Genomic DNA, 19,470 nt, shown 5'->3' on the forward strand with positions numbered 1-19,470 from the left:
GATGAAAAAACACAGTTTGAAGAAAAGCGTTTTTGTGGCATTGAAAATACGTCCAAATGCTCCAATCCATGTACATCTTTGTTTTCCTCATCCAAAATGGCATATGACACGAAACATTACATCTGGGTCTCTCCAATATTGGTCGCCATATTGTCTGTGTAAACAGTGGGCTCTCAGCTCTGGGTGACGGAAAAGGGGACAGGGGGTGTTCTGCTACAATTGTACCTCCTACAACTCAGAGGTGAATTTCTAATAAACTCCTGCAGCATTTATGTCCTAGAAAATGACACCCGTTTTTAACATTTTGGTTAAAATTACATAAAAAAGCTCAAGAAATGATCAGAGTGGGTCTCTAAAAACAAATAGAGATATTTTCACCATTTGCACCAATCCTCTGACTTCTCTTTGTTCCAAACAGCTTCCTAGTCTTTAATGTCTTCTCACTGCATGAAACCCATGACACACTGTGGGAATTATAGCACAGGATGCTGCATGACCCAGGTGCGCAGCGGGTCTTCCAGTGCACACACCAGGCATCAGTGACCTTTCACAGCCAGGCTGGGGACCGTTGCTAATTGTTTACCACCACATCCTGTGTTCATCGCTTGCTTTATTAAAATGCCCCCTCCTGCAAATGATTGTCCCCATACAGTAGTATTTATTTCATTTTGACCTCATTATGAATTTCTGCTGATGAAGCCGCAGCATTGTTTGTTGTTTGTTCAGATCCTAAATCTGGGGTCTTTAAAATAATGATAGAAATGTTTGATGTGGTTATCTTGCTTCATTCTTGAGACAGTAACGGAAAAAGTGGGAAAGGGTTCTTCAAAATAAGAGCATGATTTGCAATTAGAACTTAGGAAACAACTATTGGAAACGCGTCATTGAGAAAATGAGTTCAACAAACAAATAATCACTAATTTTACACCCGGGGGCGTGACGTCAACATTTACAACCAACCAACGCGCTCCTTCAGACACCTCTTTTGGTAATCCGCTTTCACAAGATGAGCTGTCCGTTCAGCACCACTGTGCGCGCTCTCTGCGCCTGAAATAGTCTTATTAGTGCAAGACACATTAACGGGCTTAGAGTGACAGACTCACACTTGATTGGATTTTCTGCGTTTTGCTCCATGGCGCTACTTTCTGGAAAGAGTTAAGATCGCGTTATTGTTTTATATTTTGACTGACAGGTTGGGCTTTTACGCGTAACAGGGAGCAGTCCACACCAGAGCCGAGAGTTTAGGTTTTGTTTGTGCGCAACGATCACCAGAAGCGAAATGTTTTACCTCTTGTTCGGACTGTTGTGCTTTTGCGCCATGGAGCGCGTCAAACTGACCAGAGGCCAGGAAGACGACGGAAAGCGCTACATCTGTCGCGCGGTCGCCATGAGCGGGGACGCCAGCTGTCCGGTGACACTACTACCCGATCTGAGCGTCGGTGGTCAGGAAGAGGAGCTCAGAAACACCGTCATGCAGCTCCGAGAGACCATATCACAGCAGAAGGAAACCATCTCCAAGCAGCTGGGCACCATCAACGAGCTGACCACAAAGCTGTCCCTTTGCGCATCAGCCACAAACGAAATGAAGTACGGCAGAGGGGGGTCATGGGGGAAAGACAAGCAAAACACAATGGGAGATGTTCCGAGAGATCCGAATGACTCCATAGAGAATTTAGGAAAAACCATGCAGGGGCTCAAGGACCGGCTGGAGAACTTGGAGGTAATTTCACCAACTCCCCTGCGCAATGCGCCGTGCGTAAAATCCTCAGTTGGTTGTGGAAATTTTTCAACAAGGATAAAAAATGTGTCATATTTAAAGCAAAAACGTATTAGTAAATTATTTAACAGCAAAATCGCCCATATTTACATCAAGTTTAAGTAAATTTCTTCAGTTTTAGACTGATATTTCCAATGATAATTGCATTTGTCGTTGAATTATTCATTTATAAATATTTAAAAAGTCAAAATTCAAAAGCAAAAGAGATAGATACATGTTTTAGTTTGCCAATTCTTTTGAAAAAATAACTATTTTTAAATTCATTTGTCGCTGGTGAGATTGTCAGAACATTTAGACAGAAACATCACAATGTTTTTAATAATAAATTAAGATAATGCACTTAGATGGCTTAGTTTTTAATTTCTTGCAATATAGATTTTATATCTGGTTTTAAATATAGTAAAGTGATAAAAAAACTCCGATACCAAATTTTTAATTTGTGAACAAATTTTAGGTGTTTAATTCTGTGGATGATACTTTCAGGCCTTGAAACGCTTTGCAGGAGCATATTTAGGTTAAAATGGCTGAAAACTGTGTTTAAAATGCCTAAACACACATTTGTCTTGTCAAAAGATATTACTTGACATCTCAAAGTTACGTCATGTTGGCCCAGATTCTCAGACTCAAATAGAATTTCACTCAAATGTGTTTTTTTTTCGTGTTAATGGGATCCAAAATGAGAATAAAATGTGTTAGATGGTTATCTTAACATTAAATTTGCAGTATCGTTTTCCAGCTGTTGGCAAATATCAACACTGAATTTATGTGAATTTAATCACAGAACCTTTAGTTTAAAAAACAGTTGCCACTCTGACAATCAGGTTTCATTATTAATGTCACCTAAACAAGGTTTTTTTTGGATGCACGGATAATTTTAGCCTGCTAAGTGGCTAACCTAAAACTACTAAACCTGATCAGGCGGTTTGTGTTTATATTGCTTCTGCAGCAAGTAGGCTACCCCTCCATCCATTCATTATATAAGCCTGCTTTAGCCTGAGTTGGGTTACAGGGGTTTCTGGAGCTTTCTGCTGGTAACTTTTGAGCAGATGCAGGCAAGATCCTGGAGAAGTGGCCATTTACAGAACCACATTTTTAAAGAATCAACCACTCGAACGTAAAAGTCGCAAAACAACCTCGGAAATATGCTTTTTGGACTGAGTGAATTGGACAAAAGCTATGGAAAGCCCACAAAAGAATGCACAAAAATGTTTTTCTTTTCCAAAGTTCTCTCATTTCATTCTTGCAAACAAGCAAAGGAAAGTGGCCCAGAAGAGAGGCAGGTTTCTGATGGAGCTCAAGACCAAAGTTAGAAGTTTCCATGAGTTTGTCAGAGCACACCTTAGAGGGGCAACTTGTCAAACAGAGATGCAAGACGTCACCTCTCAGGAGGAATCAGTGTCTTTGATCATGTGTGTGTAGTTCCTGCTCATGATCTTCCGCTCGTGATTCCGTAGCAACAGCAAATGAGGGCCAACATATCCGGTGCCTCGTTTCCAAGTGAGCTCCGGGATCTGCTGCAGCGTCGGCTGGGGGAGCTGGAGAAGCAGCTCCTGAAGAAAGTCAGTAGCCTGGAGCAGGAGAAGAGCATGCTGTCCAACGCCACGGCGGCCTACAGGCTGAAAACAGAGAGCGCTCTGAACGCCCTGGTGGAGAGGATCAGTGAGCTGGAGAAAGGTACAGTTACACAATGAACAATTTGTGCTTCTATTCATCACAGAAGCTGCAGACAAAAATATATGAAAACTGTCTTTTGCCAGGAGGAGGGGACTTCAAGTCCCCAGAGCAGTTTAAGTTGTGCCTCCCTCAGAGGACCAACTACCTGTACGGCCGGTTCACCAAAAGCCTCCCAGAGATGTACGCCTTTACCATCTGCATGTGGATCAGGTCCAGCTCCAGCCCTGGCATCGGGACGCCATTCTCATACGGAGTGCCGGGTCAAGCAAATGAGATTGTTCTGATAGAATGGGGAAACAACCCAATCGAGCTGCTCATTAATGACAAGGCAAGTCTCGGGGGGAGGGGGGAGGAGGGTTCCTGCTTATTATAATGAGTGGAACATAATTACAGTGATCGCTGTAGGTCGCTCAGCTGCCGTTGGAGGTGCGTGATGGAAAGTGGCACCATATCTGCATCTGCTGGAGCACTAGGGACGGCCAGTGGGAGGCTTATCAAGATGGGGAGAGGCTGGGAGCAGGGGACAACCTTGCAGCCTGGCACCCTATCAAACCTGGAGGGGTCATCATCCTGGGGCAGGAGCAGGTAAAATGTGAATATAAGGAAAAAAAGGAGGCACTTAATGGGCCAATCATTCATGCTAAAGCTTCAGCCAAGTTCACCTGATTCCCTCCAGCTTTTCTCTCAGCGACCCTTATGGAGGGTGAAACCCCTCTGTGGCCAGCATTCGGACTTTACATGATGTTTAAATTGTGACACACTACTAAAACCGATGGGAAGTGACATCATGAAGTTGATAAAAACAAAAAGAAAATAGTTTTTTCTGCCGAACATCAAAATCTTCATGTTTTTGCTCTTATTTTGGCGGTACACTAACCATCAACTTAAGAAGACGAGGACAAATGGAAAAAAAAGTTTCTTTTAGTAACATTTCTTTTACTAATGTCACTGTTGCCTGATTTCCTTTGTTGCTATCAAGAGCAAAATAAAAACCAGTTGTTTGTTTTAAAGGACAAAGACCTTTAAACACATGTTAATCAGACTTCATCAGTTCCAAATCAAGCAACCTTTATTTTATTTTTTAAAACAAGCACCTTTCTTGCATTACATCTCATAGCGCTTTACAGTTTAAAAACACACAGTCATCAAAATACACCCCCCCCCCCCCTTTGTCCAGTGACACATACACCCCATGATCCCACACACAATGCACAGAGACACGAAAAAGGACTTTAATTTTTAAAAAGAGACGTATGGCTTGGCTCTGCTGTGTGGAAACATTAGACAACAGGGGCCACTCCAATTAAAATGTTTGTATTTTTTTATTTGATTGATTGGATTTAGTTTAAAATGTTACATTTTTTACAGACAAACTCCAATGAAAATTGCAGTTTCTACATTATTGTGGTATTTATCTGATGATGAAGGACATTATTCTAGAAAAACAAGCTTAAAATGCCATTTCCGAGTTTTTCTTCATTCGAATTGTTATAAATCAGGATCAGACTAATAAAAAGGCGGCTAGAAAAAGAGCGTGTGATGTAAAAAATACACTGGGCGGGCCACAAGCTCCCTGCTTGGCTCCATTCTGGCGACTAGACACGTCTTCATTTTCCTTGTCTGAGCTGAAGTCTGGTTCAGAAATGTATGACTGGACAGCTCCAATATTGCTCACCATTTTTGTTGGACCGCTAACGTTAGGCTGTGGGTTTGAAGAGCTCCAAGCTAGAAGTAGAGTGTAAACAAAGAGCAGCTTCAGCAAATGGGAGGGGAACAGTTACAGGAGAATTTCTAATGAACTCCTGCAGCTCTGCAGAAACTATGTCATAGAAAACAACAGTTTTTTTGGCTACAACAGCATAGTTATGATTAAAAGACCACAGGGAACGCTTTGCAAATAGATCAAAAGATGATCAGAGTGGGACTATGAAGTATTTTTTCCAGCAGTAACACATATACAGTACTCCAGTACTTGTTTATGTAGTTGTTTACATGGTTGACTGGTTCAACAACTGATGCTTTAATTTCAAAAACAAATTTGTCTGAATCGCTCTAAATGTTTAAAATGAAACTATAGTGATTTGATTTTTTTGTCTAACATTCAGATTTCTGACAAAATTGGAAAAATAAAAATCACACGTTAATCCAATCAAATACACAAAAGCAAAGGCATAAAAGCTAACAAGCTCACTATTCCATAGGTAAACAAGTGCTGCTTCACACTGACATCAGCATGTCTGCTAAGCAGGTTAGCAGATTAACATTTGCTTTACCTTAAAGGACCGCTGAACTCTCACCAAGGAGTTGGCACAGGTAGAAGTTTGTAGATAAAATCAACTGAATTTCAAGTTCAGACATAATGAGAACTGAGAATCTGCACGAATGCATGCGTTAAGCTGATCATGTCTCACATATTGCATTCCAATCTTCCATTTCAGTATGGTGCCTTTAAAAAAAGAAGCTAGTAACACCAAAAACTAGTCTGTTTTCACGCAAGTCTTGGTTTTTGAGTCCAATAAACCAAACAAAACATGTGGTGATTGAGAATTAAAAACATTTTTTTATTGGTATCATGTTAACTTTGGGATAACCACATAAAGACATGAACACAAACAGAAAGTCTGTTTTCCTCAATAAAATCTGAGTCTTCATGCTGGTTCACCCTAAACTGCATGTTTATGCCCCCAAATTAAGGTTATCTGTGTGACGTACAGCATGTTTTAGGGAGGTTTTGTCCTCACTTCCTCTAATGCTGCTTCAGTTTGTTGAGTTTATCAGTTCTTTTTAATTAGGCTGGAGTTTTACTGGGTATGCTGGGTAAATACAGTCACACACCAAACACTAAAGTGGAAAAAAGGTTCAGGCCAAAAGAAGAAATGAATGGAAATAAGTTTTTGTCTACATAACTATGCCTAATTATCATCCTTCCACCGCCATGCTCAGTGGCGTTACAATGTGTTTGAAACTGAAGGCTATGGAGTTTTTATCAAATACTATTTTATATATAAGGACTGGCAATTTTTACATTAGTACTTTTACTCCATAAGACGTTTCTATATAGGGAAATTTTCTATAAACTTTAATAAACTAATATAATCATCTAAATATGTAAACCCCTTTATATGGTTTCTAAAAATCTGTTTATCTACTGGGACAAGCGAGATTTGGGATGATTGTAATTGCAGCTTTTCAAATCCTGTATAGAATTCAAAACAGCTTGAAGAAAGAAAAAAAAAAAAAACAAGTTGCTTGTTGTGACCAATTCCCAAAAGAATAAAAAGGGATAAAAGTGAAAGTCGTCTGTAAGTAAATGAAAAGAACGGGAAACTTTTTGTGAATTTTACATGTTTGAATGTTTCTTTCCCAGGAGGATTACAGTTGGTGTCTCCTGGTGAGCAGAGAAAATGAAGTTTCGACATAAAACATTTGTTTTTACTGTTTTAACCAGCTGCCGAATGCATAAATCTAGGCAGAAAGGGGAAAATAAAACAGTGTTATGTAAATAAACTAACAGGAAAAGTTTGAAAGCTGTCCTAAATTGTATTTCCAGCTTTAAAATGATTGCTAGAAAACTTCAGGACGCATGTTAGTTAATGTAATTTACGTTACAACAAAGCAATAAGTCATGAGAAAAAAAGTTTTTAACGCATAAAGACACGTCTGTTTTACTAAAACTGTTAGGGTGTTGTTGATGAATCTGTTTCTCGCCCTGGCAGGATGTGGTGGGTGGGCGCTTCGATGCTGGACAGGCTTTCGTGGGGGAACTGAGTCAGGTGAACATTTGGGATCGGATCCTGAAGCCCACTGAGATCCAGTCCATGGCAAACTGCAGCTCCTACATCCCGGGGAATGTGATCTCCTGGCTGGCGAGCAACGTGGAAATTTTTGGAAGAGGAGCGGCCAAACGGCCCTTGGAAATCTGTCGGGAGCGTGTCCCCAATGCCTAGATCTCTGTCATCTGTCTGCCTCAAAGTTTGTTTGCTGGTTTTTCCAAAATCCTTTCAGGATTTTCCAGAATCGATCGCTTTCACATTGTTTTATGGATTTAATTTCACAGTGTGGCAACATTGTTGCTTTGTTTCGCTTCCGGTAAAATCCTGATTTTATTTGAGACCAGGTGGAAAATTTTAGTGGAAACATGAGGCACCAAAACTTGTACACAAGCAAAATGGTTGGAACTATTGACTTTGTATGAGAATCGGATTGAGGGACCCCTTCCCCCCCTGCATTCCAAACAGGAAGTGACTCCGGGCACAAAGAAGCCAAAATCACCTAGACTTCTATAGAGAGATAAACAGCTATTATTACTCAGTTATTCTCCCGAGCCTGCATATAAGTGGTAGGGGTGTGGCCTTCGAACAACTTCACTTATGATTGGTGAGAGTGGTTGCCATTGAAACGATGATCCAGACCGATTCGGACCAATCACCGCTTTCTGTATGGCGTTTCATGGCTCCAACATGGCGGCCTTCAGAATTAGAAAAAATGGCGAGTGAATTGATCTCAGTTCATTGGAGCTGGAAGTAAGATATTTTCAATGGTCCAGGTCTCATGAACAGCGAGTGGTTGGAACACACCTAAGTGCAAATTTTGAATCAGAAGCCGAGCGTAATCGCTGAAGGGTCCTAAATCATCCCTGTTAAGCCCACTACATCAAAGAATTGACCGGAAAAATCAATATTTTTGGTATTAAGATGCTTTATAAACTTTGATTAAATCCACAAAACTAATTCTGCAATTTAGATTGAATGAGATATTAATAGTATCAATTATGGTACATTAAGGGATTTGATATGTTTTCGTTCACAAGTTTAAAATATTAATTATCAACTAATTTAGCAGTTTTTTCAATACAGAAATTTGTCATTTAAAAAAAAGTTATTTTCACCATAAAGTTCCCAAAAATTGAGCAAAACGTTTCCCGGCAAAAGTGTTTTTGAGTTTTTTTGAAAGCAGCCATTTTGGAATGAGCAGGACAAGCCCTTCTACTGCCTCTAGTGGAGTAATGATGAACTACAGGGCAGAAAACATTGACCAAGTCACACACAATAGTTTTTAAGGTCATTTTTGATCATGGTTTTGAAATGAGGGTGTCAGAAGTGTGGGTATCAAAGTACGAATGATTATATAGAGTTACAGGTGTTTTCCTGCTCTAAAACATAAAAATGTCTCATTCTGTGGTTTTAAAAAAAGTAAAAACAGAAAAAATACAAATCGGTGCCGTTTTTTTGAGATGCTTGCTTGCAGTATATCTAAAAATTACATCTGATTTAGTGCAACAGCTTGCATAGCAAATATGAGTGACAAGAAAGTTCTGCCTTCTGGCCTTTTTTTTTCCAATTATTTCAAATCCAGAATAAATAAAATAGATTTATTGCTTTTATTACGTGCAACATTGCTCTTTGTGAGGGTGCTGTGTGTTGTCAAACATTCAGAAACAGATTCATGTTAAAACAGGTAATTTCAGTTGAACGTTTTTTGTGTTTTTTAGTGCAGTCCCTGTCCAGTGGCCTTTCTGTAAGTGCTATTAAATGTCTTTTTTTCCAGGTTTTTGACATGGATTTGTTTTGGATGAAATAAACAGAATAACTGTTGCAAAAGAGCTTCATTCGTCTTCTTCTAATAGGTCTTCAGCCTGCTGTTGTGTTGGTATTCTGTCGATGATGCGTTTGACACAGGCTTTCACCTTGTTTGAGCATGGCACACTGCACATCAGTTTGAATAATCCTGTTTATGGTTTCCATGTGTTAAAGAGGGGATCAGTTGTTAAATAGCTAAAGCTGAGCGGGTTATTCCGACTGACACAGCAGGTGTGTGATTCCTGCAGGATTAGTGAGGACAAAAGGTTAAAGATGGTGCAGTACAACAATGCCTCCTATCTGTTCTACCAAAGAATTGTTGCTTCACATCCAACAAACTGCATTTCTGCTCCTTGTATCATTGTTTTCTCGTCCTTTCTTTATTTCCTTACTTCATTTTTCTCAGTTATCGGATCAAACAAACAAAAAATAAATAGAATAATTGTGCAAATTGGGATGATATGGTCATACAGGTGATGCTGGTGGCAATGAAAGATCTAAAGTAGCGCTTGTTCAAAAAATTTGACAAAACTGTTCACCAAAAATCCAAAGGAGACATTTGATGCCTAGAAGAATAGAGGAATTCCAATTTAAGATCAAAGTGAGAGCAACAAACCGCAGAACGGAAAAGCAGTTTTGAGAGTTAAATCACAGCTGGAGTCTTACAGATATTCATTAAACTAGATCTAATCTACCCGTGTTTAGACGCAGTGATTAACAAAAACAACGAGCTCGACTTTGATAAATCGGGGACAACTTCTGCTCCACTGCAACCTGCTGAGATCGTGTATCCAACAGAACAAGCCAATCAAACCTGATTTAAAAATAAGTGATTCTTCTTCTGTCTGTTTTTTTCCGAGTGATTAAAGATCAGGTTACACAAGCTTGTTTATTACATAAACTGTCGGTGTCTCCATGGACAGAAAAACAATTTATCCCTCTCATTGACATCATGATTCATTCCAAATCAAGATCTGTTGATGTACTTTATTCATTTATTTAGAACGAGGAAGACGACATGCAGCTTCAAGGCCTCAACCAAGACACCAAACCAAAAGTGTTTTTATAATAGTTCTACATATTCTAAAAAGGTTTGATGAACTTAAGACACGTGTTAAACTCCTTTATGTTTTCCAACTAGCCTGCTATTGAAGCTTCAAAACACACCTGATCCAGGTAATCAAAAAGAAAAAATAATGAGGATGGGTTTTGGGCATGTTGGCCCTCAAGGCCTGGTGTCTCACACCCCTTGGTCATACTTTACAACTGCCAGAGCGCCATGGGAAGGCATTGGCAGAATCTTCAAAAACGGCTGCTGCCACGCGTTTTTTTGGAAAATCGTTGGCGTGGTCATGAATGTAGACGGCGACAATCAAGCAGTTGTTAGTTACATAGATAGATGACGCCATTACAAAATCGGGCGACAACTGGACGGCGGTAGCCAGATCGCCGACTGGCAGCAGCTCTGACTGGACGATGTGTGCGTCGTAATCAAATTCCGTTCGAGGGCTACCGGCTGCCAACCGCCAAGGGCCAACAGCCCGCCGCTCGCACATTCTCAGCGCACAAGAAAACACGTCCAGCGCACGCAACGAAATTTCTCCAAAAAAAAGTTACAAACTCAAATTTGCTCAAACAAGTTCATCCTTTTCATTTCAGAGGCAAATATCACATCAGTTGTGCAAAGCCGATTTATGTGAGAACCTGTGCAAAAAAAGGAGAGCCTCAAGCTGCCTTCACACCAAACGCAATTTGCATGTCAAATTCTGCTTGCCTGTCCAAAAATATGTCCATAAATTGACCCCCAGACTCGTGTGGGAGGAGCTACCTTTTCACTACACACAGATCAGTGTCTGTGTATGCATGAAAGACCCCGATGATGTTTAGAGATCGGATTTATTTAAAGGAGCAGTACAAAAGCACTGGTAATCACATTTCATGACATCATTCAGAGATTCTCCTGGTACAGGTAGCTTAACTCCCGGTGCGAGACCTGTCACTGAACACGTCACATGTCAAAACATCAGTCTCTGCTTAGTAGATGTCCATTGTCCATTTTACACAACCTTGAATAGACTTTTCTGACTGTCAAACACCCAGAGTTAAGAAGAGTGAGATGATGGAAACAAAGTTAACTTGGATGCACGGATCCTTTTTGTGACCGCAGTCTAAAGATGTTGCATGAAGTGGAATGGTGGTTCAAATCCTAGCTGGAACCTTTCTGTGTGGAGTTTGTATGTTTTCTCTGAGCATTCTGGCTTCCTCCACAGTCCAAAAACCTGCTTCATATGGATTCATTGGTGTCTCTAAATTGCTCCTATAGGTGTGCATGTCAGTGTGTGGCCCTGCAACAGATGGGCGACCTGTTCAAGGTGTACCCTGCCATAATCACGTCATGTGAGACTAGATGAGGATCACAACAAATAAAAAGAATAATTTTTTTTTTTTTTTTTTTTTTTTTTATACACTGTATTTTATCCCACGAAGGGAAATTCTTTCTCCGCATTTGACCCATCCCCTTGGGGAGCGGTGAGCTGCAGCCGAAACCGCGCTCGGGAGGCAGTAGCGTTAAGGGTCTTGCCTAAGGACCCTCACTGGGTGATGTTAACTGCTCGCCATTGATATGGTAATTGCCCCCAGTACCATTGCTCATTCCCCTCCGGGAATCGAACCCTGGTTTCCTGCGTGGTAGCTTCCCACCTTACCAACCGAGCTACCCAGCCGCAAAATAAATAAATAAATCAACAGTTTCACTTTTAATCGGAATCAGAAAACGAACACGCTTTGGAAACATGAAAAAGGTTTTTTTTTAACTTTCCAATATACCTGTAATCAATAAGACTTTTTGTTTTTATAGTTTTAAGAATTTGCATGGAGTAAAACTGAACTAAGTTTGATAATTGTAAGGATTATAGTTATCCAACTTGTTTGGTTTTTCTTTTATAAGACATGAGCAGTAGGAGGTGCTGTAGCCTCAGTAGAACTGTTTATGAGTGCACACAGTCAGCTGAGCAAAGGGAAACCAACTTTTTCTGATACAGAAGTGCAAGTAAACAAGAAGTTCTCAATTTCATAATATTCTTTGTGTCAAATTTCCAAGAATGTTTCACTTCTGCTCTAGTTTTCTAAAGTGCAGCAGAGAAATTGTTGTATTTAGTTTCTATTCTGAACAGGTTTAGGTCATTTTTAATGAGACACGCTCAGTTTTAATCAAATATCTGTCAGACTGCACATCTAAAAGATAAATATTTTATGTTAATCATCCCTTATAATGTTTTTTAAAGGATCATCTTCAATTAAAGACTCAATTTCAAAACAAAAAAAGAGAGCTTTAAATAAATATGACAAAGTTCTTGGTGAAGCAGGTGGGTCTAAGGGAAGCCTGGAGGTACGGAACAACAAAAGGTTCAAATAAACTTTAAGAATGTGTTTCGGCTGTGACAAACAGAAGTTATGTCAAAAAGTGGAGGTCAGAATTGCGTAGACTCAGCAGCTGAAAAAGGCTGATATTTTTACATATGAAGTACTTCTTCCCAAACAGCAAACACCAGTCTATTTGTAATTTTTTCTATTATAACTCCGCTTTTTAAAAAATGTAATTCTCAATTTGAAAACTGAAAAAAACTTAATAAGGACATGCTCTTTTGTTTTTTTTCTGCTTAAATTATATAATCAAGTTTATTTAAATTTTTTCTATGTTATTGTCTTGTGATTCTACAGGCTCAACACACAAATTGATGTTAAACCTGTTAAATAACAGGTAAGCAATACCAGAGAAGAAACTGGAATCTAAAGCCATTATAATGGACTCAGGGAGGATTCTGACAGCAAATAATTTAAATAAGTTGTGAACAATAACCGGTTGAAGCAAAATAGATCATTTCAAGGAACAAGACAAGAGTGAAGGATTTTATCAGCAAATAATTAACATGTTTAATAATGTAATGTTAGTAGTTCTTTGGTCAAATTTGACGTCAACCTTGATTATTAAAGGATAAAATCCATAACAATAAACAAACAGATGGAGTATTTACTATCAAATTTATGTTTTGGAAACACCTTTTTAAGAGATTTTAACTTTGGGCAAGAAGTGGAAGTGCACATAACCGGAGTTGATTTGCAATTGGAATATTGAGAAGGTTACCAACAAAAAAACAAAACAAAAACGAAATTACCAGACCTGAACAAGGAAAGCTTAATGTATGGAAAAATGTAATAAATAATAAAATAAAAAGTAAGTAAAACTAAAAAAAGGAGAAATAAAAGAAAAATCTTAATTTATCTCTTAATAAGATTGTTTAATTTTTTGGAAAAGACATGACCTGAACTGGAAAACACGTTGTAATGGTAACTTTAGCAAGAATGTGCTCCACTAAAGACACGCTTGAATTCTGAAAAATTAACCAACAACTCTGTCATGCGTAAAGTTATTATTATTATTAGTTATTTTGAAATTTCTTACATATTTTTCTCTTAAAAAGGAAAAAAAAAACAATGTTTTCATGTTCTTTATTCATTTTAAAAAGTGAAATTACAGAAAAGAAGATCTAGACAAAAATTTAAATGGCAATAAATTCATTCTAAATTAAATCCAGTATTCATGACAGCCTAACATCAAATTAGTTGTTTAGTAAAAAGATGATCAGATGAACAGACATTTTTGTGGAGTTTAGTCATGACAAATTTGTGTGAGTCATGCACTCTTTAGCATCAAGAAATATGCAGAGCAGAACATTTTTATTGCAGATGTTCTTGAAGAAATTCACACAGAGACAGTCTGGAGGCTCCTGGATGTTAAGTGGGATTTTTAAGTGGAATATTGGGGCCCCTGCTGTGAAATCAGCGGCTCTCTCTCCCCCTTTTCCGCAGCGGAAACACTTAAGTGTATTTTGCTTTGCTCTTCTGCGTCTTGGTCCTTCAAAAACACAGCATTGCTGGAAGAAGCAACCTGCAAGACAATGAGACATCTGCATTTGTCAATGGGGGGGATGAATTTCTTTTTCTTTTAAAATCAAAGAATTTCTATGGCTTCTTAAGTTATGTTATTTGTTAACATTTGCAAGAATTCTCCGTAAAGACCCACTCCGATAAAAATGGCGTTTTTGGTGTTTTTAGCATGCTATTGTGGCATTTTTCTAATGATGGAGGACACATTTAAAGAAAATTAAGCTTGAAATTGATTGAGTATTTCTTTATTAAAAACTTTGTGAATTTAAGGGCAGATGAAAAAATGCAGTTGGACAGCTTGCAGGTATGACAAAGAAGCCCCAAGCTCCCTGCCCCACTAACATTGTCCTCGTCTAAACTGGCGTCTGACTTATAACTGTACGGCTGGATAGCACCAATATTGCTCGCCATTTTTGTTGCACCCATAATGTTACATTAACAGCTGGATGTCGGGAAGTGGGGGCAGCCCCAACTCATAGGTGAATTTCTAATGAACTCCTCTCGCTCTGCAGAAACTGCGTCTGAGAAAACGACAATTTTTTGTTTCATTTAGGCAAAAAACAGCATAATTATAATGAAAAGACCGCTTTGAAACTAGATCCAAAGGTGATTGGAGTGGGAAAAGAAAATACTTAAAAATCCTGCAGTCCATTCTTATTTTCTTAAATGTACTGACTTTTTAAAAAAGGACTCTACCTGTGATCCTTTTTGGTGATGGGGACGACAGGCGATGACCACAATAAAGGAGAACGTCGCCACAAGAACCGCGGCACATGACAAGATGAAGAGCAGGTTCGCGTTATCTGCAGCAAATACACAGAAAGTATTTTCTAGGTCACGATGTGAGGCTGTATCTAATCAGATGTTTACAGCGATGATGTGGAGCGCATTTATTGAGTTTCACAGTCAATATAATTCCTTCCTAACAAGTGATAAGGGGGGATGTTTCAAACCTGACGCTACCTTACAAGGTATCTGAACAAAAAGGAAGAATGATGATGATGGTGATTCAGCTCACAGCTGCACACATCTCAACTCTGAAGGGGTCACAGAGATAGAAAATCAATTGAGTACAGCAGACATGTGAGGACAAGTGTGATCACTGCGCTCAGTTATGGAACCAATGCAGCATAATCACAAATAGTGAGAAACCACATGACAGCGTAAATAATCAATTTTCCTTAAAAAAATCCCCTTTTCATAAAGATGCAACTTAAATATAAACGTCAAACCTTTCCTCTTTTTTTTAGTTGTAATGTATTAAAATACTGACTATAAATACAGAAATTGTACATTAAACAGCATTGAGTTTAAATATTGAGGTTAATCTCAATATTTGTGAGTTTTTCCCCAATAATTTAAACTAAAACCCCTAAAAAAATACAAATGGAATTAACTGTAAAAATGTTTGAGCTCCTTTTCTCTTTCACCCATGTTCTCTTACTATACCTGGTTTATACACAATCATACCATGGTCCTCCTAGTGAATACCCTACTCGATTCTGATTGGCAGCTCTGGACAAAAACAAGCATTAAGAGGTGAACTTTCTCTGAACTGATGCTTTATTTGACCCAAAGTGACGACCAGCATATAGATATCGCTTTGCTTTGCTGCCGCAGTCAAGGTCTGATCCGGCTAAGCTGCGCACTGTCACGTTACCGTGACAACGCGCCTCACCACGTCACAAATAGTCCGCTTTTTGTGAAAAAAGTGATCCAAACCAAAAAACTGACAAGAATAAAGGACTAAAAACTGATTGAATATTCATTTCTTTTGTAAGTGATCATGGTATAAGCGGGTTAATGGCCTTCAAAGTGTGCTTTATCAGGAATTAATGCACTTTGCTTACTTATTATGTAAATCTTACGCAATTGTGCGTGATTTTGCGAAAGGCATGTGCAAATGTTTGGCTTTCCACGACCATTTCACATACGTCTGACGGACTGTTCACGCATGTACCACTGATGTATAACTTTTATATCACATTAACGTTGCACATATCTCATTAAAATTATGTAATTAACGCACAAATCACTAATGAATTGCATATGAAGAGTGCAAAAATCACTCACGGTTAATAGATTTACGTGTTTTTTGCGTGGTTTATTCGTACGGATGTGGTTTTAACGTGGTTCATTCGTGATACATCTGTGAAATTGTAAAGAACCACAGCTTTTCTCACCTTTTCCACATATTTATGACAGATTTATATACGTGCGCAAAATGTTGGTAGTGGCTGTGTGACACGTGTTCTATAACTGGCATTTGCATCCAAAACATCCCAAACTATAACTTTTGTTAAACTATTTCTTAATTTTTTTGGACGCTCTTAAGACACCCTTTAGTTCAGAGCAAGAAGCTACCCAGCAAACCACAGGATGAAAAGGATAAATTCACATGACCCCAGATAAAAGAGTCTACTGTTATCAGCTTGGTTTGTCAGCTCACAGTTTTTGCGGACGTAGAGGCTGAAGGACGTCTGCAGCTTGCTGACGTCGTTGCGAACGCTCATGTCCAGGCACTGGACTCCAGCCGTGGTGAAGGTGTGGTTGAGCTGCAGGGTGCTGTTGTACAGCATGGTCAGCGTGCAGCCCTCAGAGCTGTCAGGCGCACAGTTTGTCAGGAAACGCCAGCACACCCACATTGGAGGACTAAAGCCAGACAAAGGGGGAAAAAAGCTGTTATTCTCTGCAGAATCCCACATTTTTTGAAGTTTTCAAAGATTTTTTTTTCTTTTTCAAAAAGCTTTTCACATTCTTGCGTTTAACTATGATGTTAATGTTGGTGGTTTACCTTCCATCGACATGGAAGGCCAAACTGGCGTCCTGAGAGACTGCATAGTCTGACGGTCCCTTCATCTTGACGTTCTTCACAGCATCTTCACAGAGGATAAAACTTTAGTTTTTCTTTTTATTCAGTAAATCAGTGAATATTAGTTACGCTTTTAGAAAATAAAGGTATAATTTGATTACAATAAAGTTGTACATACAATACAGTGAGATTCTTGAGCGGTTTAACGTCCTGCAACATGAGTTAAACAGTAATCGTACGATTGTCTTTGGTGAAACATTTTAAAAGCTAAATGTAAAAGTTTACTTTGGAAAAAGGAGGATGTTTTCTTGGTAAATTATGACTTTCTGAAAAATAATTGTATGAATATTTTCTCATACCTGTCTGCCTTAATTCTCATGAAATTTCAACTTTTTTTCTCTCTCATGTTGTTAGGATTTTTTTTCATACAGTTTTGATCTTTTTCTTTTTAATTTCTATTAACATAAATTACTATTTCTTATCACAAGTTCACCTTTCTCATATTTTTGCCTTTTCCCCCCCAAAAATTCCAACTTTCACATTATTTCAGAACTTTTTCTCACGACTTTACTACATTTTTCTCATAAAATCTAGATGTTTTTCTGTCATTTTTAGAACTTTTTTTCTAGTAAAATTTTGACTTTTCTCACATTTCCTTTACATTTTTTACCTATAAAATTTTGACTTTCTCATTATTAACAACTTTTTTCTCATCATTGTATTCCCTTTATTTCAAAAAGTTTAGTCAGTTTTATCTCTTATTTCAGGACTATTTTGTTGTAAAATGTAGACTTTTCTCACATTTTTATACAATATTTTATTCTGAAATTCTGACTTTCTCGTGATTTTACGACTTTTTCTCATTTTGTTACTTTTTTCTTATGAAATAGAGACATTTTACTTAATATTTTGGGGATTTCTTTTCTCATAAAAATGATGCTTCTTCTATTTTTTTCTTTGTCTTTTTAACTAGTTTTTTTTCAATATGATCATTTTTCTTTTATGGTGACCCTAAGGCTCTGTTGTGGTTATCAATTGGATGTCCTTAGTAAAATTATGCTATGGATGACTGACTGATCAATTAAGAGGATTTTAGCTCGACTTGTGTACTTTTCTTCAACTGTTTGTTAAGGAGTTAATTAAAACTTCAGTTAGTTTACTATTTCCTATTTTACTGTACTACTTACTTAATCTTTACTCTAAAGCACGTGTGTCAAACTCAAGGGCCAAATGTGGCCCGCCATGTCATTTTATGTGGCCCGCGAGAGCTAAAAGTTTTTAATTTCTTAAAATAATAAATAAGAATTGGTGTGTGTTTATTCATATCTAGGGGGAATTGGATTTGAAATATCGGATTGGGCCACTATACATTAGGACTTAAACACTGTCCATATAACCTAACCTGACAGAATCAAATGTAAAAGGATTTATGCTAGAGTAACAAGCAAACATATGTTTTCCATGCAACTGTAATTGTCACTTTAAAAAGTTATAGTACATAGATAATGAGTTATTTAACATTAAGGAGTAGTTACATTTATTTTTCGTTACATTTAGTTACATGTATAAGTTGTATTTGGCCTTTGAGGACAGCCGCTACGCTGAAATGAGTTTGACACCCCTGCTTTACAGTTACTTTCTAAAATGAAATCCTTATATATATATATTTTTTACCAGAGAGACACAATGTAGGTGTAAAAGGTTGCAGATCCCTGATTCAAAGAATTGGAGTGTGCTGACACAAAACTTCAAATCTTCGAATTCGTGGACGTGTATCGAATCACGTGAGAGGGAAAGATACAAAACCTCTACCTTCTTCTAAAGAATCAAATCACTTTAGATTGAGAAAATAGAAGCTGATAAAACTTTATTTTTATCCCCACATTAAGGAAAATACAGGACCAAACTTTTCAATGAGTACCAGAAACCATTTTTGTGTAAATAAAAGTACAAACCAAGCACTTGGACATCTCTAGAGTAGACCACACTGATTTCAGCAGCATCTGTCATATTGGCTCCAAGTTTCAGCCGCAGTGTGTAGTTCCCCGATTCCGAGTAATGGTAGCGGACAACCGGCTTGGTCCCTTTGATCACTTTCCTGCATCAAACACAAAAAAAAAGAAACACGGTGAGCATTGCAGGCCTGAAAAAATCTCAAACATGACGGCTCCATACCCATTCCCCAGATCCCAGGTGTAGGAAAAGTTTGCTTTGCTGAAATTCCTTTGGGGATCGTAGAGTTCGAACATCGTCTCTGTGGGAACATCTGATGCCAGTTCTCCTGAGTCTCTCACATAGGTGGCATTACCTTCCATTTGATAGAAAACCAACTTTCCTGCAATATTTTCTAGATTAAAGACACAGCATGTTTTGTTAAGTTGAGGTTAAAAAAGGTAAAGATTTTGTGGAGAACATACCCAGATCTGCCATTGGGGACACAGCCCACACCACAGCTGGAAGGAGAACCAGCATCCAACCCTGAAGTTTTCTGTAATCACACATCCAGAGGTTTTAAGAAATGCACTCCTTAACATTATTCCACATGTTTGATTTACCTCTCCATGTCTGCAGAGGACCTCACCAAGTCAGAGTGGGCCGATTATCTGAAGGATCCCGCTGTGAGACTCCAACAGGAGTTATAAGAGCTTGAAATCGCGGTAATGCGTTTCAGTCATGAGGCT

At 38.4% G+C, this 19,470-nt stretch overlaps 2 protein-coding genes across 4 annotated transcripts; one reads left to right on the forward strand and one right to left on the reverse strand.

Annotated features, from left to right (window-relative positions):
• The first annotated feature begins 760 nt into the window (after nucleotides 1-760).
• On the forward strand, nucleotides 761-9,051 carry LOC101167577 (neuronal pentraxin-2-like). 2 transcript variants are annotated; one of them, XM_011487875.3, is made up of 5 exons: nucleotides 761-1,720; nucleotides 3,232-3,451; nucleotides 3,538-3,779; nucleotides 3,857-4,036; nucleotides 7,168-9,051. In XM_011487875.3, exons 1-5 carry the CDS (start codon nucleotides 1,280-1,282, stop codon nucleotides 7,396-7,398), a joined length of 1,314 nt encoding a protein of 437 aa, XP_011486177.1. In that variant the 5' UTR covers nucleotides 761-1,279; the 3' UTR covers nucleotides 7,399-9,051. The 2 variants fall into 2 exon arrangements, with proteins under 2 accessions (XP_011486177.1, XP_004080256.1); XM_004080208.4 differs by having other exon boundaries at nucleotides 767-1,720; nucleotides 3,535-3,779.
• Nucleotides 9,052-13,522: 4,471 nt separating this feature from the next.
• tmem130 (transmembrane protein 130) lies at nucleotides 13,523-19,470 on the reverse strand. Of its 2 annotated transcripts, none has more exons than XM_011487876.3 (8): nucleotides 19,345-19,470; nucleotides 19,207-19,277; nucleotides 18,965-19,124; nucleotides 18,745-18,887; nucleotides 16,772-16,856; nucleotides 16,427-16,629; nucleotides 14,674-14,780; nucleotides 13,523-13,978 (listed from the first exon to the last, which is right to left on the reverse strand). In XM_011487876.3, exons 1-8 carry the CDS (start codon nucleotides 19,350-19,352, stop codon nucleotides 13,838-13,840), a joined length of 918 nt encoding a protein of 305 aa, XP_011486178.1. In that variant the 5' UTR covers nucleotides 19,353-19,470; the 3' UTR covers nucleotides 13,523-13,837. The 2 variants fall into 2 exon arrangements, with proteins under 2 accessions (XP_011486178.1, XP_004080199.1); XM_004080151.4 differs by having other exon boundaries at nucleotides 18,965-19,136; nucleotides 19,345-19,469.

Source organism: Oryzias latipes, chromosome 19 (assembly GCF_002234675.1).
Source record: "Oryzias latipes chromosome 19, ASM223467v1".
In the NCBI taxonomy this organism is placed as follows: Eukaryota; Metazoa; Chordata; class Actinopteri; order Beloniformes; family Adrianichthyidae; genus Oryzias; species Oryzias latipes.

Bases quoted from the DNA above. Each gene is read 5' to 3' on its own strand.
- LOC101167577 (XM_004080208.4), top strand. From the start codon at position 1,280: ATGTTTTACCTCTTGTTCGGACTGTTGTGCTTTTGCGCCATGGAGCGC. The intron at 3,780-3,856 runs GCAAGTCTCGGG...TGATCGCTGTAG, and splicing joins AGCTGCTCATTAATGACAAG to GTCGCTCAGCTGCCGTTGGA. The intron at 4,037-7,167 runs GTAAAATGTGAA...TCGCCCTGGCAG, and splicing joins TCATCCTGGGGCAGGAGCAG to GATGTGGTGGGTGGGCGCTT.
- tmem130 (XM_004080151.4), bottom strand. The intron at 16,857-18,744 runs GTTTGTACTTTT...TCCTCTGTGAAG, and splicing joins TAGAGATGTCCAAGTGCTTG to ATGCTGTGAAGAACGTCAAG. The intron at 14,781-16,426 runs GTGAGCTGACAA...TATTTGCTGCAG, and splicing joins CCTCTACGTCCGCAAAAACT to ATAACGCGAACCTGCTCTTC.